The following is a 27,696-nucleotide window of genomic DNA, read 5'->3' as shown; positions in this document are numbered from 1 at the left end:
CAATTGGTGAGATTTAATACTCTGTATACTTTGGAATGAAAGTAAGATAATACAAATAAGTTATTGAGGGATTTTATCGTAATTTCAGGTTAGGTAAAGTAAAAATTAAAACTTTCAAAGTTTATATAATTTATTTATAAATAGCAGTCATATAATATCACAGTTTTTATATAAAATTTATTAGTTGCAATGAAATTAAACAATCTATAATTAGATATAAAATTTACGAATTTTTATTAGTATAAATACGAGTCCCATTATTTCATCTTAAAAGGCGCTTGTTAAAACGCATAACTACAAGCATACGTCACGTTCAAGACATTATCCAATTGTTATTAACCTTTCAAAATTGCCGTAATCAATTCCTATAACCATTTTTCCATACAGTATCCTTCAAATAAGCCAACTGATCGCTAGATATCAAGTCCTCTATGAAATCAGTAAAACCAAGTTCACTGGCTATCCTATATTTTGTATGTACGGATGGTAGTTGATATAATATCGTTTTCATGTTGTTAATCTCACAAATATTGTTGGTTTTGGAGGACAAAAATCTTCTAGATATATCGTTAACCAATGAATCGGTAAGAGGTAGGTGTTTCACGAAACCCTCTAAGTAATTAGTACGATTTTGTTTTACGAATTGGGCGAACAAAACTGCGCCCCATTCGGGATAATAACTATAGGATTCAGAAAGAATCAGACTTTGATCGAAACTGCAAAAAAAATATGTTATTGGAAAATTGAATTTATGATTTATATGAATCAAGACATTGAGTCCTGAAGATAATGTTGTAATGGAATATAATTATTGAAATTTCAAATTATTACTATTATAATGACAGGTGTTAATTTGCGTAACTGAGAATTGGATAAAAAATGATAAAAATTGAGTGAAATGGGATGAAAAAGTCAATTTTCCCTCAACTAGGTCAGTTTAGAACTAGTGACATTTAAATTGAGTTTATTTGGTAATTGTAGGGAATAATGAATCCAAAACTAATAATTCGCAGTAAATTTGGAAAATTGGGTATAGTAGTTTGATAATAACAGATAATCAAATGACAAAAATTGGACAAAAAAGTTAATTTGATACTAACAACGGTTGTTGTTTTAAGTGAAAGAAAAATTTGCTCTTAATGACACTAATTGAACTGAACAGTGAGTTTGGCACTAACTGCAAACAGTGAAAGTTTAAAAAAACTTGAAAAATTGAATATAGTGATTTGATATTATGATAGGAGGATGGAAAATGAATAAAATGATGGAATCGACACTAATTATGTTGACAAAAGAGTGAACTTGAGATTAAAATAAGACAAAGCCAATTCCTTACAGCCCACTCTATATTTTAGTAGTCAAGGATTAAATGTGAAGATTCCCATTGGAATTAATTTTAGCGGGAGAAGGTTTATTAGTGGGAAAATTCAGTATGAAACAGGTAAGTCAAGTCATTAGGTTTTAGTTTAACTGCAGATAATTTAATGGTGTAAACACCAACGGAACCAGAAATTCCAACTCAGTTCCAAAAATTTAGACAGCTAAACCAGAATACCTCCTGAATTGAAAAAAAAAATGATTTACCTACCTTAAATGATGAGTGATCAATTCTCTAATTTGAATTTCAATCAAATTGAGCAAACAAAAAACGTTGGTATTATTTGGTAATCCTTTAAACAGAGATATCTGTAAAGCTATCAATTCAGCTTGTTTAGCGGAATTCATAGCTTTCGTTAACTTTTCTCCTTGTAGATGGAATTCCGTGGCATGCGTGTAATATTCAAGAGCCTAAAATTTATATAAACAAAAAATATCTTGAATACACAACAATTAAATGAAATATATCACTTTTTTAGAACTCCTCATAACATCAAATTCGATTATTTTATAAATAGTATTAGAATGATTAATATATTTGAATCCGGATTGTTTATATATTGCTTGAAAAATGTAAATTAATAAAAATACAATTACTAACCTTATTGAGACACATTTTGGTATCCTCTGTGTTCGAAAATAGAATAAACGGTTCAGTATCCGGATCGAGTTTATTATTTTGCATATCCAATTTAGCGATAGCTATCAAATTATTGATAACGTATCCGGCTTCACCTTCCCAAATTGTAGCCACTTCGGAAAACAAAGTAAAATGCAAAGCGACTATTTTATACAACTCCTTATTTTCGGGACAATATTTCTTCAAATATTCCAACAGGGCGGCTTTCAGAGCGTTATCTTTTCGAGAACCTTTCCTAAGCAAAAATTCGAATTGATCGTTTTCTCTTAAAATTTCGAAAACGTACGTCATTTCCGTGTATCTACCTACACCGGTTAATAATCTGACGATTAATTTCCAACTTCTCAATTTCAATAAATGGGAAACTACGATTCTGGATTTTTTTAATATTAAAAAAATTCCTTCCATGTTACAATCGGCGGTGTAACAAGAATGTGCGATGATTAATAATTCGATTACGAGTGCTATTTGATTAATTTTGAAATTTAAAGCCGCTACAACCTACGATAAATGAATTTTAACAATAATAAAATCGAAAAAAATTCGTAAAATTCACCTGAGATTTATGGGTAGCACTCGCGAATGCGTATAATTTATCTCCCAATATTGAAGAACAATTATCGGGAAGTAATTTTAAAACTAAATTGAAATCTTCATCCATTTTTATATCCCACATCGTGAAACCTTCTAACCAAGACTGAACGAATTTTGTAGCCGCAGTAACGATTTCTTCGCAAATCAAATCGGCAACCTAACATTTTGTAAACAAAGTTTTCATTTAAGGTTATATCTTCTTCTTTTTTATAATTAATAGTTGAACTACTATTGTGTTTTATTAAGTAAAGACCACCAACCACGGAAATGTCATTTCATATAAATTTTAAATCATTTATTAACGAAAATTTATATAAAAAAATGTTTTAAATAAATAATTTATCAATTTTAGTTACATAAAATTCCTATTGGTATAAAATAAATCACCATTGCCAAACTTTAAAAGTATAATAAAAATTGAGCTAAACATAATCAACAACGTTGCCAAATTTTGAAATTAGAATAGAAATTAAGGAAATATAAAATATTTAGCAAATTCCGAATATACAGGTAAAAAACTAAGTGATATATCAATATTTTATATAAAACGACATTTTCCAACGAAAATTGACCATTTTTTTTGTCATTTACCTGCTCCTTAGTCCACTTATAAACGGAAACAAAATCGTGGACGATCTCCAATTTGTTGGAGCAATTCTCTTCCAAGACAGCTTTCAACATTTTCATCGGATCTTTGGTGGGTACTATCAATTTGTAAGGAATATCGATATTGATACTAATTCTGTAGGTCATTAATATTGTTTGAGCTATTTCGACACCGCAGGTAATTCTTCCGGCTAGCGAACTCAACATACCCAATATATCTCGACCGGAATCGTTAACTGTATCGACAGGTCCTTCGGAGGTGCTCGATGAAGAAGCTGAATCATTGATAACATCAATAGAAAAATAACGATGAAAAAGTAAATATTATGTCCGAAAATTGATAATATTACATTAACGACGGTTTATTTGAAGAAATTAATGAGCCTGGCACTAATGACAGTCAAATTTGACAAAAAGAAGTGGCTAACACTAATAACAGAAAATCAAATTAAACATAATAATTAATCTGGCACTAATGACAGTGAAATTGGACTAAGTAAAGGACTGGCACTAATGACAGATGGTTATCATCACATAAAATGGTGAGTCAAACATTAAGGACAGTGAAATTGGACAAAATAATGAAAATGACACTAATGACAATCAAATTCGAAGAAATGAAGAGGCTGGCACTAATGACAGAATGTCAAATTGACCAAAATAATGAACCTGGCACTAAAGACAATGATTTTAGACAAAATAATGAGCCTTACATTATTGACAGGTAACCAAATTGTCAAAAAAATGACATTTTTGACGTTAATGCTAGAAATGGCGAGTTTGAAAGTTGAAATATAGATAAAAATGACACTTCTTGAAATAAAAATTAAACATTTATATGCAAGTTTTGACGAATAATATGCGCCTAAATAATTTAGTTAGTTTCATGAAGATGTACGTATAAATATTACTTACGGGGGACGTTTCCAGGATTCCTAGTGAACAATTGAGTTTTTTTATGACTCAATCTTCCGAAGGAGAGTCCCTTCGATAAAAACAGTTTGTGTTCGGGACCGATGTGTTGAGGTTGTACCAAACCTTCGGCTAAGCTATGACACAATTTCAAAATATCCAAATGAGGATTTTTACAACCGAATATTTTTTCCAATTTAACTGCTAACCAAAATCGATCGTTATCGAGGGCATCGTTAATCATGGTATTTATTATATTTATGGCTTCTGGAGAAAGGATCTTATTGTTAACCGGGATTTCTTCGAGCATATTCAACATTTCTTCAAATGGAACGAGTCGAAGGGTTTCTTCAGCGATTATGTTGTCCAAAGTACGCCATTTTTCCTCTAACGTTATATACACCGACCATTTTTCTTTTTCTAAATCGTTTCGAGATGGTAGATCGTTATTTTTCGACCATTTATGCGCTAAATTTATTAGTTCGAATTTTTCTATGCTAAAACGAAAAAATTCTGACTAATGCCTTCAATACATTTCAAAAATAATTCTATTGAGCGAAATATTCAGTTTGACACTAATGACGTAGGTCAAATCAATCTAAAAAGTGTATTTGACACTAATGACAGTAAAAACGTCACTAATGACATGTCAAATTCGTTATAAGGTTGAATTCGACATTAATAAGATCAAAATTGTGGGCATCTACAGTGTTATTAATTAAGGAGAGTTAATGTAGAGTGAAATAAAAATAATATTTTCACCAAAACAATGTAAAAAAAAAGTTCGTCACTTACGTTGTTTCCACTTTGGATACGTGCTCCAAGAAAAACTTGACCACACAATCGGCAGTTAATTTCCTGGATTCGAATTCGTCGTTACACTTTATCCAAAATTCGAGTCCTCTCGAATCCTTAGTTTTGAATTTGTGCTCCCACCGCCTTATCAAGATGATATCTGAAGGTACATTTTTGATTTTGGCCACTTTTAAAGCATCATCGAATCTAAAGTTATCCAAAAAAGCGTTTACACATTCGTCTAGAGCTGCATCTTCACCTTTATCGCTCAAAAACAAATCGATATTGAATCTTATATCACTGTTGGAATTGTAAACAATTTCCAAAACATCTAAAAAATTAGTAAAATCCGGACAGTTCACATATTTATTTATGTCGATCTTATTTAGAGTTCGTACTAATCCGAGTTGTTCGTGTAAGGACGTTACGTTGAATTGTAGGATTGAAGAAAGTAGTTCAACGACTGTTTTTTCTATCCAAATTATATTATTGGAATATGTCATCTCGTGATCAGTTTCTGAGATCAAACTGTATCTCCTGCACTGACCTAAAGATGTCTTAAAAGTGTCTAATAAAGCAGTAAGAATTGTAACATCTTGGACTCCTTCAATACACAGATTTAGAAATTCTACGAAATACCTCAAAGGATTGGTCTGCAAGACAAATATAACTTATAATCAAAAGTTATTTAGAAAATATGGAGAAATCAATATAAATTTAGTAAAATAAACAACATAAAAGTATTATATTAAAAGATATATATGAAAAGTGGCAACGCCAATATTGAATTGAAATTTTTCAACACAAACATGTAAAAAGTTGAATACATAATAATATGTAAGAAGATAAAAACTTACTGGCATAAAAATTTCGAAACTTTGTAGCAAAGTCTTGGGAAATCTATTTTTCATAACATCGTTCAACAATTTAGAAACCGATTGGGAATTCAGAGCGATTAGTTCGAAATTCGTGAAAACTTCGTATAAACCGGAAGAAACAGCTAACCACGTCAACCAGTTTGTTATTAAAGAATCTGGCTAAAATACACAACATATTCAACTTATACACATTAAATTTAAAAAACGTCGAATGATTTATTATTATCTTGTTCTATATTATCATAAGAAAATGTTCTTCTTGTTGACAGTTTAATTTGGCCTCGACACACGTTAATAATCCACAATCATATTTTCGCCAGAAACAAGTACATATTACGAAAATAATTTCGTTTTATATGTTAAAAAAATTCGAATGACACATAAAATAATCAATATTTTTCATGGAATTTATTAAAAAATATGCATAACACGGGCGATTAAACCGTGGTAGTTTGAACCATAGAGAAATGATAGTTGAATACGGATGACATTCCCAATAGTTAAAATTTAATCTATGCAAGTTAGGGTTGGTAACCATGTTCTTATGTCATATGTTTTTAAATAATGATTCATTGTTTACGTTATTTTTGGTATTTCATTGTTTGAAAATCTAATTTTTTTGAAAACATCCAGAAATTGAATCAAAGTTGAAAGTAAACAAAAAAATATATTCAAGTTGCTTAATTTAAATGATGAAATGATATTTTAATTCACGTTGTTATATAGAAAATTATGTTTTTACAAAAATATACAATATTTTGTAACTTGAGGCAAAATGGTTATAATATTAGATGATTATAATGGAATTTTTTCATAATAACGACACATACAATGGAAAAAAAAGGTAATAAACTGACATTAATTCGACATTAATGAGAGATAAAACGCTTTGACACTAAAGGTAGATGTTAAATTAAACAAAATAGTGAATTTACTGCACAAAAAAATAATAAATGGTAAATTTGACATTAATGACAAAGTCAAATGAATCAACAAAGAAAACTTTACACGACAATTAATAGTTTCAACAGATGCGAAATTTGGAAAATAAGAAAAAAGTGACATTAATGGCGGATGAAAGGGGAAATGGTAAATTTGACACTGCAAATGACAAATGAAGTAGGAAGGTGAATTTAACAAACTATATATAAACTTACCTCGTAACTTGTGGCGAAAATAGCCAATACAGGATTTTTGTACAGCTGACAAGCTTGTAATAAGGCCCTCGGTGGATCCGTACTGCTGTGACATCTTATTAAAGTTTGTAATAACGTGGCTTTAGTATTCGAAACGTCGATTTCCAAAAAATCGGATCCTCCCGAACTGCTACTGCTACCGTAGCTCGACCTCGAAGGTGCGCTATAAATAGAACCGCCCTGATTCAAGTTTTCCAAACTTTTCCTGACACCAATTCTTGACAAATAGTGATTCCGAGAATCCCTCTCGCCCATCAGCACGTTGTGTTCTATATTTATATCGTGCACGACGCTGTGGTGGAGATGTTCCAACATATTCGGATTCCTGAACGACTGCACGAGCGGCTTGATTTGTTCGGCGGGGTAATTCTTCATTTGGGCGAAAACGAGAAAAGGCAACCACATGTTGTTAGCCCCGCACGCTTTCAAAAACATCTCCGGTAATTTGAGATCGTAGCAAATCGTGAAATTAACGACGATATCGTAGATATTAACGGCTTTGATGAAGTAGGAACCGTTTAGGAGGTTATCGAAATCGATTTCTTTCATAACAATCGGTTCTAATATTGATAATATCTCCGTAGGATTATTTTCTATGTTTGAAAACATTTTTTTTATAATATTCGTTTCTATACCGTCTTCTAATAAAATTTTTATAACTGTTACGGTTATTTTTATAAAATTTGAATTAACGCCGATCATTTCTAAGAAAGCTACACAACTGGATGTTATTTCGATGTTCGTTATATTCCGAAGGACAATTTTGAATATTTTTTTTCGTAAAACTTTGATATCACCCTCGGGAAATCCTTTGAAATCTTCGTATTGATTCAGAAGATATAATTTAGACGCTATGCTTGGTCTGTATTGTTTCACGTAGAAAATATAATTAATCTTCTTCATGTAACCGAATTTTTTTTGTAGAAAAGTATTAGTGAAATCTGGTAATACCAAATCTCCAAATTGAAAAAAATACAATTGATTTACGTTAAGGCCATAATGTTTCAATAAAAGTTCGTAAAAATATAATTTTTTTTCTTCTTCGATAACTTTCTTTCTATTCGTTATCGTAATTAAAGACGGTATTTGTTCTAATAAACAATCAATAGATTCACTAGACACTATTTCATCCATTTTCAACGTTTTTCCTTCTATTAAACTTTCCATTGAAATTTCTTTAGAAAATAATATAATCGATAATAAAATTAATGGATTCTTCTTAAAATAAACTTCCAAATTTTCCGATAGAAACGTCGAAACTTCAATGATATTATCTCTCAATAAAGGTTCCTCAAAATCTTTTATCAACTGTCTAAAATTTAATACAAGTTCCAAATATCGATTACCTTTTACTGTATCTTCGTTGATTTCGAAATTTTCTATACAACTACTCATCACGTGAATCAATCTATTATCCACACAATAATCAACCAACTGATTCAAAAAAACTTTTTCCGTTAAATTACTATTTCTATCTCTTAATATCTCGTAAATATTCGGTAAATTATTCGAATTGTACAATCTCGTTAATATATTCATAAAATTTTTTTTGTCTCTATCACAAAAAATACCGAATCGACATAAATCGTTGAGTATAAAAGTGGAAACGTGCGGTAGTATCTCAGGCGAATTTAAATAATTTATCATATCGTTCGTAATTGGAAACTGTTTGAATACTTTCAATAAATTATCAGGTATTTCTATAGTATCGTAACGATCCGTATAATGAATATGATTCCAAGAATATAATAGTTTTATATCGTGGTATGCCAACAGTTGTTTCCAAACTGCTTCTGCCGTTAAAAACGGAATTAATTTGGCATCTAAAATTAAATATCACAAATAAATGATTACACATTTTAAAACTTTGGTAAACAATGAAGTTTGTAACGTTTTATTGACATCTGTCACTATCTTAAGCTAGTTATTTGCAAGGTTGATAAACGATAGGATAACTTATCTTATTGACAAGTGACGTCATCCATTGAAAGCCCGTAGGTGAGAAAATAGAAATGGCACTGTTATATGAAGTGACGTTACATTATTAGGCGACCCAATCTCTATCAACCTTGAATTATTATTCTGTACCTGTAGCTAATGACGTAAAAAACGAGATCGCGTGAAAATAAATTGATTTTTTTATATACGGAGCATTAAATATATAAAAAAAGGGATCTTATAAAATAAAAACAAAGGTATGGTTTCAGTTTTAACAGATAACAATGAAGTTTGTAACGTTCTTTTGTCACATGTTAATGCATTAATTGAACATGTAGCTAATGACATAAAAGATGAGTTTCTTTAGGAAGATCACGTGACGAGGAAGAAGAAGAAAATTGTAAGAAAGTTTATATACACAGTGATTTGTTATTTTGGTATAACAGTTTTGCATTTCTTGATAATTATCGCCATTTTCACGTTAAATTTTCATCAAAAATGCTTTCGTATCCCGCCAGAATATATTTGTAAAAATCAAATTAATAAAAAACAAAAAAACTCAAATCAAATCGCCATTTTGAAAGTTTAACAACATATTAAATACCCTGTATAACATATTTGCAATTTTTGATGTAATTGGGAGGAGTGGGGGTTATTTTGAATTTGAATTAAAATACGGGGTAATCTATAAAAATGTAGTGCATGAATCTGTTTATTTCAAGATATATAAGAATTGTTAACCCTGTATATGTTGAATTGACGATTTATTAATGAATTTAAATAGAAAATTAAATTTAACTCACCGTAACTCCTCAAGAATAATTTAACTGCTATTTTGGATTTCCAGCTACTTTCCTGATTTTTCAAACATTCGATGCTGTTTTTCTCCAATTTCCACTTGGACATAACCAAACTGTTGTTCAAAATTATTTCAAGAAAATGCCATAAGTGTAACAAATTATCGTCCAATTTACTTTGATTTTTTAAATGATTTCCAATATACTCTCGTAATTCTCGATTCACCGTATTACAAAATATTTTCGATAATTCTTCTTGAGGATTGATTCCTATGTTACTCAATATATGAGATACTCTAAATATTTGTTTGCGATTTAGAAGGTCGTTTACCCATGTAAGTACCTGACAATACATTCATAACTTATTTTATTTTAATATTTAACAATTATTACTCACCTCATTTTTATAATAATCTTCTGCTTCTTTCAAATCGATTTTTTTCCTTTGTGAAATAAACAGTGCTACTAGGTCCATGGCAATGCCTTTTGCAGCCGCTTCTCTTGCGACTTCTCTATCTCCTTTGCAGCACCACCCCTTCCATAATCCGATGTTTTCTGGTTTTAAATTCCGAGGTGGAGTAGGTTTCTAGAATATTGAATAATTTACCAAAAAAAAAGAAACTCGAGAAGTTATAAAATATTAACCTCGTTATTTTCTGCAATCGAGTCCATATCAATAAAATTTCAACAAAACACGTCTACTCTTTATCTACAAATGTATTGTTGTATTTATAGTTCATAGGACATATTAGCTGATAAAATTCTAAGTAAATAAAAACAAAGTTTTTCGAAGTAATTTTGATTACAAAAAATGTTTATAAGCATAGTATTATTGGACGATGATAGCATGTACCGCCATCTGTCTTCGTGAATATTATCGTTAACAAATAATATTAAAAAGATAATCGGATTTATTTTTTAAAATGTTACCTATTCTATTTTATACATCTTTGTTCAAATTAGATGACAAGCCATTGATAAATGACAACTTGTCAAACTCTCTTTTAACAACTTACATAGGGTACATTCCACTAAACAATCACAACAATGATGCTCACGATCTTTCCCTTTCCACTTTCTGTTAAGCGTTATAATCGTAAACCCAAATTACATCAAGGCGTTTTGAGCGTTGAGATAAATGAACAAACAGAAAAAATAAAGCGAAAGAGGTTTCTTTCGACTTGACAAGGGTCGTTGTGAACGTTAGTCGTGACGTCATGAGTGACGTTTTTGATCACAAGGATCGTCCAAAAGAGAATTTTAGGCGGCGGGAATGCTTGGTGGAATGCACTCATAAATATATTTTCTTTTATTGATATAAATACGCAAATTGTCAGTGTCAAATCATTTTTTGAATAAGACAAAAAAGTCGAAAAGTCAAATTTTCATCTGTAAAAAATTATTAAAGGAGCTAATTTTAAATCATAAGAGACGTAAAATCAAGAATATTTAGGAGCATAAACATATCAAAAGATCTAATAAATAAGAAATTTATTATAAAAAAAATATAACTCACCAATATGTTATTTGATTTGAGTAAATACTATATAGTTTATCTATGGTAGCATATTCTGTGATCGAGGGCAGAGTCAGTCAGCTGTGCAGTAGGAGTTCGAATTATGTGGGGGTATTTTCATGACATTTCGCGTAATTAAACATAATTTTTAATCATGATCTATAAAAGCATCAATTAAACTTGTAGAGGATCTAATTAAATACCTCATTACTCGCGACTATTTTTGAAATTCCCAATTTCATTAACAAAATTAAGACTTTATTGGATATGGCCGGGGAAGCAAACCAGAAGAAAAAAGGCAAGTTATCGAAGCAAGATTCGAATAGATCGGCAAAAGATTCGGATATAGAAACCGATAGGCCTTCGGCGAGTGCTAGTAATCCAGATAAATGTAGAAGTGGAATACGAGTTTATAAAATCGTCGTATTAGGAGACGGAGGAGTTGGAAAATCGGGTAAATGTAAATTAGGTTAGTTATTACTATTTTTTGGTTATTTAATTATTTTTAGCCGTCACACTTCAGTTTGTTAGTCATAGTTTTTTGGATTATCACGATCCAACTATTGGTAAGTAAGTAGATATTAGTACAATTATTTTATTATTAACTAGATGAATTTAGAGGATTCGTATCAACAGCAAGCCGTTATTGATGGAGAACCGGCCTTATTGGATATTTTGGATACAGCTGGACAGGTGGAATTCACCGCTATGAGGGATCAATACATGAGGTGCGGTGAAGGTTTCCTGATCTGCTACAGCGTTACAGATCGTCATAGTTTCCAAGAAGTCCTAGAATACAAGAAACTAATACAAAAGGTAAGAGCTTCAGAAGATACTCCTCTCGTTTTAGTAGGAAATAAATTCGATCTTCATTCGCAACGGAAAGTTTCCACCGAGGAAGGGAAAGGTTTGGCCAAACAGTTCGGTTGTCCGTTTTTCGAAACGTCGGCGTGTTTGAGGACGTACGTCGACGACGCGTTCCATACACTCGTCAGAGAGATAAGGAAAAAGGAAAGGGAGAGATTAGGTTTGCCGGGCTGTGATCATAAACCCAAGAGGCACAGCAAATGGTGGAGACTTCGGAGTATATTCGCTTTGGTGTTTAAAAGGAGGAGGCATCACAATTTCAATGCGTAAAATGCTCGATTTTAATCCTTGATATCGAGTTTCGTTCGTTGATTTTTCTACAAGGAAACCAGGATGTTGATTGGCTTTTCTTTTTTTTTTCTCTACGATGCTTTAGATTTTTGAAATCTATTTGTTGATTTATTATGAGCAGTATTTAATCGTTTATTTATCGAAAATGTTGAACATTTATAGAGTGGTACAAAAGTTTAGATTATTTCGAAAATAATACAATTTTCTTTCAACAATTTTCATTTGAACATAACAATTACTTAGTTAACAGTAATAATTATTATTTAGTAGACTTTTGTTCCATTCTGTATAACGATTTTTCGTGGCGCAAAAAAGTATGGAATATATGAGACTGTAGCACTTTGAGGTTAGATTTTACTTCTAATTTTGACGGTTTCTTATAAATTCATTTGACATTTTCTATTCCGCACCCCTACTGTCATGCTAGCCAATCCGAGACTATAAAATATTCTCGTTCAGTCATTCAGAACAGTTCTAGAACGTTTTGGTGCATTGGTTAACGGCTTTATATGGATAAAGGGCCAAAAGTATAGAAAAAAAGAAGATATATAAATAAACAACTCTTGTTAGGTAATTCAGAACAGCTCTAGAACGTTTTGGAGCACTGGTTAACGGCGTTGTATAGGGAAAGGCCAGAAAGTACAGAAAGAAGAATAACTAATGTCTAAGCACAAATTCGATTTGTTATTAATCAATTCCCAGTGATTATACCAATAATGAACAATCATATAAACCCAGTGTTGTTGTCTAGTCCATACTTTATATAAATATAAATAATAACGCAATAATTTTACTTAAACGAAAGATCTCTAGTGGTTTACTAATATAAAAATTATATATTAGTAAAATTGAAATTAAACCTTGAACCCCCAATCCTTTATCGTTTATTTATCATTTAAATAGGGTACTAGAGATTTTAATTTATTTTTATAAAAAAAAAATATTTGAATAAACGATATATTGACCAAAAATTTTTATACCTGTATATTGTGCAATAGGACGCGGCAAGTTCCGAATTTAAACGTGATTCCAGTTGAATTTTCGATACTTTCAATAAGTTGAAAAAAAAAATGTTCAGTTTTCTAATTATCTCAAGCTTAAAAATTACGACACAAGAAATTAAACGGAACACTTGACAGAGTGTATCTCATTCTAATATAGGAACTTGTATTTTAATGAAAATGCGGTTTAGTATCAATTTGTCTATGATTGGAACACAAAACAGAAATGTGCAACGTTAACTGCCCTCACGGAACCCGTAATCTCTATTGCGCAGAATCGTCACCGTCACTGATTTAGAAAGAACCTGTTTCCTATTTAACAATTTTATCTACATCGACTTTAGTTACTTTTGTATCTCATTCTAATTTTAGAACACGAATTTTATTAAAGGTATTACTTTGTCTATGATTCGAGTTAAGGACTACTTTCACTAATCCCACATAATATAATGTCATGACGTCACAAATAACAACGATATAATTATCATATAGCTTCCATATTGGTGACATTGACAATATTTTGACTTGATATTATTTTTGCATTCTTTTCTTCATGTGTTTATATATGTTCCAATCAAAACTTAACATGAAATAAACCACTTTATGCTGTTTGATTACATTTTATTACGAAGTGAGGTGATGGCGAAAAACAGACTAATAGATTTGGTTAAATTAAAAAAGAAGATTTAGCGTCATATGTCATAACATTGTTAAATTGGTTAGTTTGAGATAATTATGTATTAAAATTGATGTTTTCCGAAGAGATCATTTATTCAATCAAAACCATAAATTATCATTTTTATACAGAGAAGAAAATATATTTGATGGCTTGTAAGGAAGTATAATTTAAATTTATAATTTGCCAAATTCCTATTTGTTTTTACGATTATTATTTAATCTTTTTTTTTTGAATATATATATTTAAATTAGATACTGTATAACCTGTATGGTAATTGTTGCATTTATAGAGTATATTTAGAAGATATTTATTGCTAAAATGTTATATTGTTAAGTATTGAACTTATTATTTATTATTATTATTATTGAAGTTTGCCACAAGGAGGCTTAAAATATTGTACGTTTTTAAAAATAACAGCGGGCCGAATTCACAAAACATTTTTTTATAGCAAGTAAAATGATTCTCAAAATTTCAATCTGTTTTATATAGGGTTTTCCATTAATCATTTTCTACTTACTAACAATTAATTGTTATGTTGTTTACTGACTTATTTCTATAGACCTGCAATGTGACAAAATTTCACCAGAAAAAATCGAACGAGGTGAAATCGTGCGATATTAGTGGCTATTAAAGTCAAAAGAAGTTGAAACCAACGTCGTATTTGAAAAAAGATGGATTGATTACATCAAATTGGTTCTTTTGTGAATTGGTATCGTCTCTAATTTGATAATTTTGTTTCTTGATATATCCATTCATGTCGAAATGAGCTTCATCACTGTAGATATGTTAATGGTGGATTAGTAAAAGAATTTGGTTAAAATTTGGAAGACCCTTAGTAATAATCTTGATTGGATACATTATTTTCATATTTTATAGTTATTATTAAATAATTCGATGTATTGATTCACTTATTTTTTAGTTAGATCATATTTTGACGCGCCCTGTATATATTATCGTAATCAGTTTATCAGAAAAAGATTTATTGATTTTATTGAAGTACTCCAGTTACCAATTTTTTAATGGTCTATTAATTTTTTTCTAGTCATGTATTTTTTTAAGGGTTCTGCATACATTTTTTATTTTTATTGATAAATTACACAGCTGGACGTAATTTGGTGAAAATTTTGTAATCATTGTAGTAAAATCGGTATAGATAAATGTTACACAAAATATTCCAAACGAAACGTCATTTAAAGGAATTTTCAAAATTTGAGTGGATATATACATATGAGACAACCTATATATAAATATTTTCAAGTCTTTTTTTTAAAAAGATTTGTTATAAAAAAACGTTCCATTGAAACGTTATATCCACATCTTCCACTTCTAATCTATTTCTTCTTTTTTTGGTTCTAGAAACAGTTGTTTTATCTAAAAAATTGACAGTTGACATTTGATCAGTCAATGTTAAATGAATTGTTTTGATTTTAAATTATCTAAAACATTGTTAAAATACAAAATAAACACGTAATATTATTAATCGAAACAAATACGAGTGTAAGGGGGGAGTGACTAAAACAAACTGTTAACATATTGAGGGTTAGTTTTTTAATGAAATTTTATGTTTACATCTATTTTAGTCTAGTGGATTTTTATAACTGGTTGTATTGTAACTCAGTATTTTATTAAAAACATAGTTTTTATTAATTTGGTGAAGGTAAGTGTTATTTTTTAACAATTTTAGATAATGATTACGCTGGATTTCAATTACGTCCAGTCAGTGTTGAAATTTTAGTTAAATAGAGCAGACCCTATACGTAGAATAACAATCCAAATGTTAGTTAACTAAATTCGATGTATGTAAATGTAAATCTGTGCACACAAAATGTAGAAAATCATGATAAATATTATATGTATCAAAAATATGATTTTTGATGTACGTTGAACGCTTTATAATTTTTTTTTAATAAATAAAAGAAATTTTAATTGTGTTTTATTCGAAAAACAGAGATCGGGCAAAAATTTTTCAATTACCAGAAAAAAATAACTTTAATACATTAGGTATTCGAAAAAGTGATCAAATTGACTTATGAGCGTTGCTGGACTTGTGCTGAAGTAGAGTCGATGGGAGTCAGTTCTGCAGAATCCGCTGACATTTTCTAATTTTTTATTTTCTTTGATTGATAAATAAAACGAAGAAAGATTTTTGATTTTTTTATTGATTAAAAAAATGCGTCGAAGGCACAATTAATTATAACTGAATAATCTATTACCTATTTTTTTTATATAAAATTGTAATCGTTGTCGAATTAAATAACATTTCGATTGATTTATGATTTCTTACAATAATCACATGCGTTATCATCACATCAATTTTTACAAAAAGAAAATTTATACCTTTATTTTCATACTTTATATATTTGAGAATAATATCTAAATTAAGGTGGTTTATAGAGCAATTCTGGGATCCAAAGTTCCAAAAATATGAGGTCGATCGTGTTATTTTCCGTACCACAAACTTAGAGCTTTGTATCTCGTCATTAATACTATAAAATAGTGATCATAGAGCAGTTTCTCTTGAATTGTTTCTAATAATAAAAATTTTTTAGAGCTAGGAGCTCATGTACATGATCGTACTCACTTTTGGTAAGTAAACGTTCAAGTTCGAGCTCTGTATATTAAAAAAATTGATTATACCAAAAGTTCCAGAGATATAAGATGGTAAAGTTGAACAAGTCATTGTTGATACTTGAACGCCTTGAAGAAAAATGACAGTTTTAATGTGAAATTGTGATAGATTGTAAACGAAAATATAAGTTTTCGATTATTTTGAACCATAATTAAATAATTAAAAAAGATGGAAGATGGAAATGGTAAAAATTGATAAGTTAATAACTATTTCCATTATATTTTACTATCAAATATAAATTTATTTTGTTGTAACAAACATAAATAAAATAAATTAATTGAACAACACAACGAAACGTTTAAAACTAACAACCCAATTTGTTTGTTGTTATTTCAATTCAAGATTAAAAACGTAAAAAATCGATTGGGGTTTGTTGAAATGATGGTGAAGTGACAAAAATCGAAATATTTAAAAAGAAAACGAACATTTTAATTTCTGCCTAAGAAAAGTCGGCGTAAAATGGATATTTTTGAGGTTATGTTCTAAATTTTTCGGATACTTTTGTTTATTTATATTTTAATTCGATTTATGACTTTATTACTGTATCGATTAAACTTACATATTTAATAATAAGTAATAGTAGTGACCGCCTTCAATTATCGAATGATTGTTATTCGTTCTAACGAAACTTGCTTGTTAATCGACTCGAACTACACGATTTTTAATTGAAGGGGTCTTCTAGTTTCCCGTGTCCAAAAAAAAACAATTCATCATATATTAGAAATATAAATTTCCCATATTTTAGCACATAACCTCAAAAAAGGTGAATTTTTTTTCAAAATATTGAATATTTTAGTTCTAGTGATATGATGTAAGCAAAAAAATTCGGGTTAATAAAAATGAAAGAACAGTTATCAGTTAAAGGATATCAAACTCCATTTTATAACCTCAAAAAATTTGTTTTAAAAACTTTTATGTAAATAAGATCGGAATTTGGAGTGTCCCACCCGGTTTTTATATACAGGATGATTCAAAACATGGAAAAGGAAGACTTTGGTATCGCATATGGTTACGGTGGACCATCAATTATCCTAAAATGTGGTAGGAAGTTGGGGATGGGGTTTAACGAAGGGGTAGATGGATTTAATTAAAAAATTCCGTATATTCAAAAGATTCGTCATGGTAGGGAATTCGGTGAATAAGACCAAGCACTTCGAGCATAATATAAAAATAAAAATTATATTGTACCGATCTGCTACAAGTTATACTTTTGGAAAATTATTCTCCGTAAACTATATTTAGAATAAATTTCGATTTTTAATAATTTTTCGTATTTTTTCGACATATGTAGGTTGGTTTTACCTCATTTTAATCGTTTTTTGTCAATTTTTCATGATTTTTCGCGTTTAATGTTTTGTTTTTTGACAAATGGGTCAATTTTATATTGTTTTTTATGATTTTTTTGACAATTTTTGAAGATTTTTCGTGTTTTATGTCTGCTTTAGTCTAAATTTTTCATCGTTTGGTTTTTCGATTTCTTTTGAAAATTTTCCCATAAACTTCAGGTTATCCCCAAGTTTATTTTGTTTTTTGGTAGTTTTTTTATTAGTTTTCTACCAGATTTTGCAATTTCTAATAGTTTTTTACTAATTTTATTGTTTTTTGTTGAAACTTTTCTCCTATTTTTTGATATTTTCCATAACTTTTATTCTTCTATTCCTTTCTATCAGTTTTCTGATTTTCCATTTTTTTTTCTTTATATTTCAACTAATTTCTTCAAGTATTTTTCCCTATTTTTTCGTTTTTTTTACAAGTTTTCATAAATTTTTGATGTTTTAATAGATTTATTCTATTTTATATGATTTTTTTATCCATTTTTCCCTTATCGACACCTTCAACAGAGAGTTTTCTCCCATTTTAATCGGTTTTTTACTGATTTTTCACTTTTTATGTCTGTTTTCTTCCAAATTTTCACAGTTTGATTTGATTTTCAGTTTTATTGATAATTTTCTGTTAAATTTTTATAAGTTCATGTAGATTTGTCACATTATCTCCAAATTTATGTTGTTTAAGTTGGTTTTCTGCTATTTTTTGTACTTTATTATTGATTTTTTATGACATTTTTTCCATTTTATCTGATATTTTACTTTTTTTTCTTATTTTTTGATATTTTCTACACAATTTATCCTTTTTGAATTTTTTTTCTGTTTTTTTTTTTCAATTTTTGACATATTTGTGGATTTATTCTGTTTTTCATAGTTTTCTGTCAATTTTAGCCATGATTTCCTTGAATTTTTTGACATTTTCCCCAATATGTTCTTATTTTTATCGTTTTTTAATAGTTTCTGACGTTTCTATAATTTTATTCTATTTTAAATTTATTTTTTTTGCAATTTTTGACATTTCTATCAGTGCCCATGTCCATTGATTATAATCTATCCACGTTTTTCTACGAAATTATTAAGTTTTGTTGAAACTTTTCCCGATTTCTAACAATTTCTATGAGATTTTTGTTATTTTTTTTCATTATTTTGATATTTTCTGTCATAATATTCAAGTTTTTTCGTATTTCATCTTATTTTTGACATTAACTATCATTAACATGATTTTTTGAAATTTTCAACCTTTTTTTATGGATTTTTGGTTAATTTCTTCATTATGTCGACATTTTCTATCAAAATATTTGATTTTTTGTCATTTTTTCTTTCTACTTTTGACATTTTCATTAATTTTGTTTTGATCTCAACGTTTTTATTCAATTTTCTATAAATTTTCCATCTCTTTCTGTTAATTTTTCAACATTTCCGTTTATATTTGAAATTTTAAACTATTTTTCCTAAATTTTCAACATTTTTTATGGATTTTTCGTTATGTTCTTCATTATTTTGGCATTTTCAGTAAAATTTCAACATTATTATTCAATTTTCCACAATTTTTTCGACTTTTTTCAATATTTAATATGAAATTATAAAATATTTTTTCCCAATTTTCAACATTTTTCAGTTTTTTTGACATATCTCATCACCTGTTTTCTTTTTTCGATACTTTTTCTGTTTATTTTATGCCAAAATTCAATTTCTACAAAAAGAACTGATCCCCAAGCACCCCACCGACCCTTAAATCCCTTAACAACACCCCTCCTTACTCGCAATATATTTTATCGAATAATTTCAAAATAATATGTCGAATTCCACAATTTTCCAAAAGAAAAACTTGGTTTTTATGGCGTTAAGTGGCGCAAACATTTTCTATATACATTTTTTCATTTACAAAAAAAAAAGTAAAAGAAACTCTTCGCAACAAAATTATTAAAACACACACACATCATAAACTGACCGTAAAAGTATTCGGGACAACTCGAAACGTACCCAAACATTATAGAAAAGAATTTTCCCGATTTTCCACAACATTTCCAACAAACAAAAATTAAATCTTAATCAGACCTAAGCGAAAATATCCATTTCCAACGATAAAAATATTTTTTTTTTTCATCAGTCTTCTATTTACAATTCCTCCGACCGACCGACGCGACGTTCAATCCACCACGTCTATTCGATCATCGGTTTCGTCTTCTTTTTTATCATCGATGGGCGTTTCTTTCGAATCGACCGGAAGTTGGTCAAATTGAGACGGAAGTTGGTCAGATTCTTCCGGTTTCGACGTTGGCGAATCGACGGTTTCGTTTTCCAAAACGTCCGAATCCGAATCGTCGATCGACGACGACGTTTTTGACGTTTCCTCTTCGAACGTCGGCCCCGACGCTTTTTTCTTGCGAGCGGCGTTGAAATGTGAACAATAACAACATTTGAACGACAAATATTCGAATTCCTCTTTGAGCGCCATACCGTTATGCGAAGAACACTTCTTGCAAATCAGGGCGTATCTAGAAAATATATTTTTTTTGGTTAGTTTTCATTATATGATCGGTTTGGTTTAGCGTTTTCGAAATTAGACGATCCATTTATCGAGGGAAATACAACACGCCAGTTGTTAAGCGGTTAACTGCGGTCCTGGTTAATTAGAATTAAAATTAATTAAAAGGACGCCATTATTAGGTTAGGTTCTAAGTTACACTAAGAAAAACGTCGAAATTAAATGTTATTTTCACTGTATTTCCATCGAATCAAATAGAAACGTCGCAATTTGAGGTTATGTTAAGTTACACTAAGAAAAACGTCGAAATTAAATGTTATTTTCACTGTATTTCCATCGAATCAAATAGAAACGTCGCAATTTGAGGTTATGTTAAGTTACACTAAGAAAAACGTCGAAATTAATTGTTTTCGTTTCATTTCGATCGATTTAAATAGACCGAGAAACGTTGTAACGTAATTTATGGATGCAATTCAAAAACCAGGACCATAATCGACCAAATAAAACCGATAAATGGATTTTGCGATTTCGAAAACGCCCAATTCGAACAAATATGTTTTTTTCGATTACATACCTATTAGACGGTCCATCTCCTACTAGGTAATCTACCATTTTATCCAATACGGAACTGTTGCTGGGCAGAATGCTTCTCGGTAACGGTAGGGGTGTTCTTGTATTGAATTGTGGGGTGGAGGGTAGAAGTGAAGGTCTTTGAACGGGTATGGTAAGATTAGGAAGTTTAATTAATTTTTCTGGCAACGAAGGGGTGGTAATGGGGTTTAATTTATTACTTATCGGCGTTTTTACTGAATCGATAGACAATCTTCCTTGTATGTTCCTTTGTCTAAGGCCTAAAACAGATTTTTGAATTTTTATAACAATGGGGTGAACCTGTACAATTTACATTCTGTATATTCAACATATAATGATAATTATTAGTACCCGATATTAATATTTTTGACATTCATCATTTTAAATTAATGTAAAAACGTTTGTTTACACCATAGATCGATAAAATTATTAACAATACGAATTACCAAGGTCTACAATCGTTATTCATTTAAAATGGGATCATTAAAACGTTTTTTCCATTAAATTTTTTCAATTAGGATCAGAAATTAAAACAAAACAAAAATAATCATGTATAAACCTAATGGATCACCCTGTAGATTAAAATACTTAAATTTTAATACATCCAATTCACACGGAGATGAAAGTATTCGATATTAATTATAAGATAATAAAAATCATTTAATTACTACTCTTTTTACTTTCACAACCAGTATCAACATTATTTTTTTTTCGCTATTAATAACTAATTATTCCAACATAACATTTTACCCATTGTTTTTATTCATTTATGAAAATTTAAACAAAAATTAAAAAGAAATATCGGTCAGTCAATTTAAACCGTTTATAAATCATTTTACAACGTAATAAATAACTCACCGACTTGGTTGTTTCTAGCTACCAAACTGTTGGCCTTTATCGCTTCAATTTCATTTTTATTGCTAGTATCATTACCATATTTATCTAAAATTTGTTTCGCGACTTTATAAGTCTCTTTTTCCATTACATTTTCGAGTATCTTCTTCTTTTCTTCTTTAAGTTTTACCAATTTCATTTCGTTCCGATTTAATTTTCTAGAGTAATACCAAGCGAGAAACTTCTTAATTGCTATAACACTAAAACCATATTAACTATGAAATACCAAACTAATTTATACATTCTATTTAGAATTGTAACGGATCAGATTGAGCCTGTATTTTTGAGGGTGGTAAGCCCACATTTTAACATTATTCGATTGTTTTTGAGGCGTCGACTATTGTTCTTTCCATCCTGCATCTATTTGTTCTTGATTTTGCATAAATCTGATCTTTCCATCTACTTTCATTTATCCATGAAGTTTCCTAACTATCATCCTCTCATATATCTTTTATTGTTCTTCATTAATATTTATTAGTTTCAGTAACGTATGTAATTATTGGTCTTGTAGACTCTCAATTTAGTTCCTCGGCTTAGTCTATTGTTCTTAATTATAATTTTTCACTTATTAAATACTCTATATCCCAAATAAATTCATTTCTTATGTTTTTAATTGTTCCTAAGTACTTAAAAGGTATCGATTACTTCGACAATGAACTAATCAGATTAACTATGAAATACTAAACTAATTTATTATATTATTAAGAAGAATATTTTTATTTATAAATACTCACATGAATGGAAAAGCCAGTAGCGGTACTATATATAACAATTTTTGGTTTGATGATATTTGATGGTAGTAAAAATAAAGGAAGCAAGCCAAAATAAAGTAGATTAATATCGCCAACAAAATAAACCTTGTAATAACTTTTTTTCTAAATTTTTCCGTGCGTTTACTAAATTCTTCAATAGATACTATTTCTTTTTCTAATTTTTCTAATATTTCGAAAGTGTTTTTCTTCTTCTAAAAATGGAATATCTATTTAAAGCGTTATTCTCTAAAACTACAATATGAAGTATAAACCTTTCTACTTACCCCAAATTTCCCAAATATAATCCCCATAATAGTTAATTGCTTGATACTTATAAAGAAAAATTGAGGAGTTGATTAAACTATCTACAAAAAAATTATATTTTTAGTAGCTTTTTTTCACATTAACCGCACTTAATTCTTTGATTTTTATTGTACCATTCAAGTAAAACTATATTTTCTTGTCAATCGCTGAACTAACAGATACCTTATTACCTCTATTTTTACTTTCACGTTACTTTCATTAATTCTTTTAGAATATTTCGCTTTATTTTAAGTCAACTTCCCACTCAACTCATGAAATATGATGATAATCCGACAGATTACTCATATCACAAAATGTAATATTCAATATTACTTACATTAAAAATAACCTCAGAGTCCTCAGATCTCTATCAAATACTCAATTTTTACTAAATCGCTAATAAATAACCAGTAAATGCGAATTTTGTAATAAAAAAGAAGATTGTCATCTGTCAATCAATTGACAGCAGTATTTATTATAAAACATTACATTTCATTAAAAATTTAGGATTTAGATAAAAATGCCGATAATTCTTATTTACATATAAAAAATATGATTTTGAAATAATCATAAGCCAATAATATCTAAAATGTAGATGTCGCCACCAATAAATGTAGTATTCAACAAGATCGTTAGCCACAAACTACTTATTTAAATACGTGATCTTTGTTGTCAACTGTCAATCAATTAACAACTATTTCATCAATATTTATTTCAAAAGATTAGATTTTCGTTAAATATATGAAATTTTGGAAAAAATCCTTCTTATCCTTAATAATATTTTAAATATATGATGTTGGAATAATCACTAAACAATATCATTTATATTGATGTCGCCACTGATAAGTTTGAATGTGTCTAAATCTATAAATTTGGCGTTTTCTTCTTCATTATCAGTTATTTTATAATCAAAAATTGAATCTATTAGTTTAAACAAATTCAAAAATGGGTTAAGACATCAAAGATATGTAGGTAGCTTTAACACTAGTATGTTCAATTTCCGAACATTCCACGTTAAAAAAAAGAAGAATTATGTAAAATTATAGTTCCGTGATAAATTTCACATAGGTTATAAAAGGTTATGTTATTGAAATCAAAATGTAGATTTAACTTTCAACATATATTGTAAACGAAATTATTCAAAGACTGTTTTTTATATATTTCAGGAGATTTAATAAAAAGATCTGAAAAGTATCAAAGAAAACTATTTAATTTTTTACAATTAAATAAAAAAGTCATGGGGATAAGGTAAATAAAACCAAAATGTATTTCTTCAATTTATTAAATTAAATTTTTCCAAATTTTGAACTTTCCATTCGATTAATCCCTTTTGAATTATACTTTTTTCAATCTCAGTTGCAAAAGAATGTTCCATTGCATTAAAACTAATATCCCATAACTGCAATGGCGTTAATTTGAAATGATTCAAAGCATATTCATACTCTTTCGATAAAGTTGTACCAAACACCCCTCTATCATCAGTCTAAAACACGCAAAAATGAAAATTCGCCACTGTATTCACCAATCAAAATTCAAACAAACTAATAGTGTTTTTCCACACTTACATTAATGGAAAATGGAAGATTTGAATCAATCCATTCCCTCAAATGATGATTTTGATACCCTCCCATACTCGTAGTTATCACATTCGATGTCAAACAACATTCTAAAATATTATTTTCTTGGTAACTAATTATATTGATATGAAATGAAAGAAAACTTGAAAAGTTAATACAAAAAACACATTCAAAAGCTGAAAAATGTGATTTAGGCGAATTTAAACTTACCAACTGGAATTTTTTTCTCACAATATTTATCCCAATTAATCTTTGAGCCTCCATAGGCGGGATGTAGGAATATAGCATGTCCTATTCTATCCGGTTGGAAATCTAATATTTTCCCAACTTCCTCATCATTTTTAACTTCCGCGCAATGTATGGCTGTCTTTAGATCATGTTTTCGAACCTTTTCAAACAACTCTTCATCGAATATACCCGCTCTCGGATCTCCACTCAAATCTACACCTGAAGAGAAAGTTACTACGTCCAAACTATTTTGTTTTCACTATAAACATTTTTTTTTCTACAATACCAAGTTCACCAACCTTTAATAATATCTGGATATTTATTTTTCATTTTAATAAAAACATTTAAAGTATCCTTAGAATCAAGTTTATCGTGTCGCCTATTTATTGATAAAATCAATTTAACTAAGACATTACATATATCTTTACAATCTTCAATAGCTCTTATTACTGCTTCGACGTATTCCTCTTTAGTCATATTTTGTTCTTTTCTTGGAGTAGTTCTTAATTCTAAATAAACAGTGTTTTCTGTATCGAAATCTTTTATAACACTCTTAGTAGCTAAGTAGACATTTTCTTTAGTTTTGGTAGCTTGATATGCGATATCGAACAATTTAAAACATTCATCCAAAGTACAAGTAGTTTTATCTGTGATGTTGGAAAATTTTTGGTATTCCGATATCGCGTTATCATTACAACTGAGATCTTTTAAAATTTCAGGGTTCAATGAACCGTTGAGGTGAGCGTGAAGTTCCTATAATTACTTTTATTACTTTCAAATTTGTTTGATTATTTATAAATTCAAATTACTTACTACTTTAGGTAGAATTCTACATAAATTACTAGAGTTGTTAGATGACATTTTCCACTTTAGCTCTTCTTCTTATTTTATATGTAATGGTCGTTTACTCAAGTAGTATAGTATCTGAGAAAGTTAAATTTTAAATAAATATCGTTTTAAGCACATGTCATAACTATAAATAAAAAAGAAGATTAATATATTTTTATTTAGATTATATTTATAATTATTCTTGTTATAATTCATGATGAAATTTTATATACGGAAGGTTTCTACATTTTATTCACGAATTAAATATGAAAATTCATTTTAATTATATTTACTTCACAAAATAATAAGTTTTATTTGGACAAATAGGGTTAGATCGATTGAGAGGTGGCGATTGGAACTGGAACTGTTATTAATTCACGACATTAAATGACACATAAAATGATTGTCAAAATTTAAGTACCGTGTCGAATGATAAATTTCAGTTTTTTCTAAATTATTTGTAATTAATGCGAGTAGCTAAAAAATGACGCAACCTTTAGCTAACCAACACCTATTCTTACCATCTCCTTATTGTAAAAGTTACGTGAATCCCAATAAAGATGTTATAATATACAAGGACGAAAATCCTTTGAAGAAAATCGTTATAGCGAATCCAGGTAAAATTTTACAATTATGCGAGAATTTAACGGATTCGCATACGAAATATCTCGAAGCTAAAATGAACATTTACTTTAAAGCCGAAACGGGCGCACGCGCAGTATTTTTCATAAATTTATTCGACATTCCGAATAAGGCGTGCATTCAAGTGATTCAAGTTCAAATATTGGAACAACCTATAACATCCTGTCTATGCGAAGATACAATAAACAATATTTTGATATATAAACATTCGGTATTGAAATGCGCCGAAAAACTCGACGCCAAAATCCAACGTATGATAGAAGAAGCCACGTCAGACGAAACCGAAGCGCAAATCGTCATAGTACCGGTCATTTCCAAAGAAATAAGAACGAACCTACCCAAAAAATTAATACCTTGTCCCGTATATTTGATATGTTTCGTCGAACCGTTATCTGACGCGTATTTAGTCAGAACTTTGGTCGACGAAACGATGATGTATTGCCTAACCCCACTTTTGAACACCAGATACTACGAAGAAGAAAAACAATTGAAGATACGCTGTCAAAATTTACTTTCCGTCACCAGGAAATTATTCTCCGAATTGGAAAACATTAACGAATTATTAAGAACGGTTATTAGAGAAGTGACACGGTTAACCAATTCCGAAAAATGTTGTTTATTCCTTTTGGATCCCGATCACGTGAATATCGTAGCGAAAGTTTTCGATGGCGTCAATCCGATCGATAAAAAAACGTTGGTACGCATAGCCAAAGATCAAGGCATAGCCGGCCACGTCGCCGCGACCGGCAAAACATTAATTATAAAAAACGCTTATAAACATCCGTTATTTTATAAAGATCGCGACGAAATCGCCGGTTTCAAAACTAGAAATATACTTTGTTTTCCGTTACGCGACGAAAACGGCGTTATAGGCGTAGCGCAACTTTACAATAAAATCGATGGTAATTACGATTATTTCGATGAACAAATCACGAACGCTTTCAGTATATTTTGCGGTTTATCTATTAGACACAGTCTCCTTTATAAAAAAGTAGAAGATTCCCAATCGAAATGTCAATTGTCGAATCGATTGATGTTCCATTATTTCCAGATAAAAGATCAAGATATCGCCGATATATTATTATGCGAAGGTTATCACAATGTCAAAGATTTCGACAGCTTTAGTTTTAGCGCCAGAAAAGTTATTTATACGGAAATACCGTGTTATATACTTAAAATATTTCATAATTTGAAACTTTGCGAAGAATATAAGATTAAAGATGAAGTTTTCGTAAGATTTTTGTTGTACGTAAAACGCGGTTACAAAGATTTGCCGTACCACAATTGGATACACGGTTTCGCTTGTACGCACTTCGCGTATTTAGCCGTAAAACATTTTCGTTTAGTCGAAA

The 27,696-nt window shown here is 29.5% G+C and overlaps 5 protein-coding genes across 10 annotated transcripts in view; 2 read left to right on the top strand and 3 right to left on the bottom strand.

The window, feature by feature from the left end:
* Nucleotides 1-112: 112 nt before the first annotated feature.
* On the bottom strand, nt 113-11,124 carry LOC130893530 (spatacsin). Of its 2 annotated transcripts, XM_057799755.1 has the most exons (13): nt 10,664-10,719; nt 10,379-10,442; nt 10,131-10,319; nt 9,740-10,076; nt 6,960-8,821; nt 5,782-5,961; nt 4,925-5,577; nt 4,133-4,626; nt 3,203-3,492; nt 2,574-2,768; nt 1,979-2,518; nt 1,589-1,788; nt 113-716 (listed from the first exon to the last, which is right to left on the bottom strand). In XM_057799755.1, exons 2-13 carry the CDS (start codon nt 10,403-10,405, stop codon nt 359-361), a joined length of 5,325 nt encoding a protein of 1,774 aa, XP_057655738.1. In that variant the 5' UTR covers nt 10,406-10,442; nt 10,664-10,719; the 3' UTR covers nt 113-358. The 2 variants fall into 2 exon arrangements, with proteins under 2 accessions (XP_057655738.1, XP_057655737.1); XM_057799754.1 differs by having other exon boundaries at nt 10,379-11,124.
* LOC130893533 (GTP-binding protein Rit1-like) lies at nt 957-16,013 on the top strand. Of its 2 annotated transcripts, XM_057799761.1 has the most exons (4): nt 957-1,441; nt 11,436-11,703; nt 11,759-11,815; nt 11,869-16,013. In XM_057799761.1, the coding sequence occupies exons 2-4, from the start codon at nt 11,517-11,519 to the stop codon at nt 12,384-12,386; spliced, it is 762 nt and encodes a 253-aa protein (XP_057655744.1). In that variant the 5' UTR covers nt 957-1,441; nt 11,436-11,516; the 3' UTR covers nt 12,387-16,013. The 2 variants fall into 2 exon arrangements, with proteins under 2 accessions (XP_057655744.1, XP_057655743.1); XM_057799760.1 differs by lacking the exon at nt 957-1,441 and having other exon boundaries at nt 11,292-11,703.
* Nucleotides 16,014-19,049: 3,036 nt separating this feature from the next.
* LOC130893532 (endoplasmic reticulum junction formation protein lunapark) lies at nt 19,050-23,522 on the bottom strand. Of its 3 annotated transcripts, none has more exons than XM_057799756.1 (6): nt 23,407-23,522; nt 23,051-23,131; nt 22,749-22,978; nt 21,979-22,214; nt 21,104-21,380; nt 19,050-20,539 (listed from the first exon to the last, which is right to left on the bottom strand). In XM_057799756.1, exons 2-6 carry the CDS (start codon nt 23,075-23,077, stop codon nt 20,191-20,193), a joined length of 1,119 nt encoding a protein of 372 aa, XP_057655739.1. In that variant the 5' UTR covers nt 23,078-23,131; nt 23,407-23,522; the 3' UTR covers nt 19,050-20,190. The 3 variants fall into 3 exon arrangements, with proteins under 3 accessions (XP_057655739.1, XP_057655740.1, XP_057655741.1); XM_057799757.1 differs by having other exon boundaries at nt 23,261-23,421; XM_057799758.1 differs by lacking the exon at nt 23,407-23,522 and adding an exon at nt 23,253-23,394.
* An 811-nt stretch (nt 23,523-24,333) lies between these two features.
* The window catches only part of LOC130892763 (adenosine deaminase-like protein), a 20,987-nt gene continuing 17,624 nt past the window's right edge, over nt 24,334-27,696 (bottom strand). For both annotated transcript variants that reach the window (XM_057798363.1, XM_057798362.1), the window contains exons 2-6: nt 25,688-25,798; nt 25,174-25,627; nt 24,857-25,093; nt 24,635-24,735; nt 24,334-24,552 (exon numbers count right to left, since the gene is read on the bottom strand). In XM_057798363.1, coding sequence (XP_057654346.1) covers nt 24,343-24,552; nt 24,635-24,735; nt 24,857-25,093; nt 25,174-25,627; nt 25,688-25,735 — 1,050 coding nt within the window. In that variant the 5' untranslated portion in view covers nt 25,736-25,798 and the 3' untranslated portion in view covers nt 24,334-24,342. The remainder of the gene's footprint in view (nt 24,553-24,634; nt 24,736-24,856; nt 25,094-25,173; nt 25,628-25,687; nt 25,799-27,696) is intronic.
* Nucleotides 26,110-27,696, top strand: part of LOC130892762 (cGMP-dependent 3',5'-cyclic phosphodiesterase-like) — a 2,456-nt gene continuing 869 nt past the window's right edge. The window contains exon 1 of the mRNA XM_057798361.1: nt 26,110-27,696. This exon is cut by the window's right edge and continues 869 nt beyond it. Coding sequence (XP_057654344.1) covers nt 26,187-27,696 — 1,510 coding nt within the window. The 5' untranslated portion in view covers nt 26,110-26,186.

The sequence above is a fragment of the Diorhabda carinulata genome, chromosome 4 (genome assembly GCF_026250575.1).
Source record: "Diorhabda carinulata isolate Delta chromosome 4, icDioCari1.1, whole genome shotgun sequence".
NCBI classification, from domain to species: domain Eukaryota; kingdom Metazoa; phylum Arthropoda; class Insecta; order Coleoptera; family Chrysomelidae; genus Diorhabda; species Diorhabda carinulata.
The sequence above is the reverse complement of the archived record's forward strand: the minus strand, read 5'-3'. Positions and strand labels throughout refer to the sequence as shown.

Bases quoted from the DNA above. Each gene is read 5' to 3' on its own strand.
- LOC130893533 (XM_057799761.1), top strand. From the start codon at position 11,517: ATGGCCGGGGAAGCAAACCAGAAGAAAAAAGGCAAGTTATCGAAGCAA. The intron at 11,704-11,758 runs GTAAATGTAAAT...AATTATTTTTAG, and splicing joins CGGAGGAGTTGGAAAATCGG to CCGTCACACTTCAGTTTGTT. The intron at 11,816-11,868 runs GTAAGTAAGTAG...AGATGAATTTAG, and splicing joins TTATCACGATCCAACTATTG to AGGATTCGTATCAACAGCAA.
- LOC130893532 (XM_057799756.1), bottom strand. From the start codon at position 23,077: ATGGGGATTATATTTGGGAAATTTGGG. The intron at 22,979-23,050 runs GTAAGTAGAAAG...TTCCATTTTTAG, and splicing joins TTATATTTGGGAAATTTGGG to AAGAAGAAAAACACTTTCGA. The intron at 20,540-21,103 runs GTATGTAATCGA...TATATTTTCTAG, and splicing joins GGAGATGGACCGTCTAATAG to ATACGCCCTGATTTGCAAGA.
- LOC130893530 (XM_057799754.1), bottom strand. From the start codon at position 10,405: ATGGACTCGATTGCAGAAAATAACGAG. The intron at 5,962-6,959 runs GTAAGTTTATAT...TGTGTATTTTAG, and splicing joins TTTTCGCCACAAGTTACGAG to CCAGATTCTTTAATAACAAA. The intron at 4,627-4,924 runs GTAAGTGACGAA...TTTTCGTTTTAG, and splicing joins GTATCCAAAGTGGAAACAAC to CATAGAAAAATTCGAACTAA.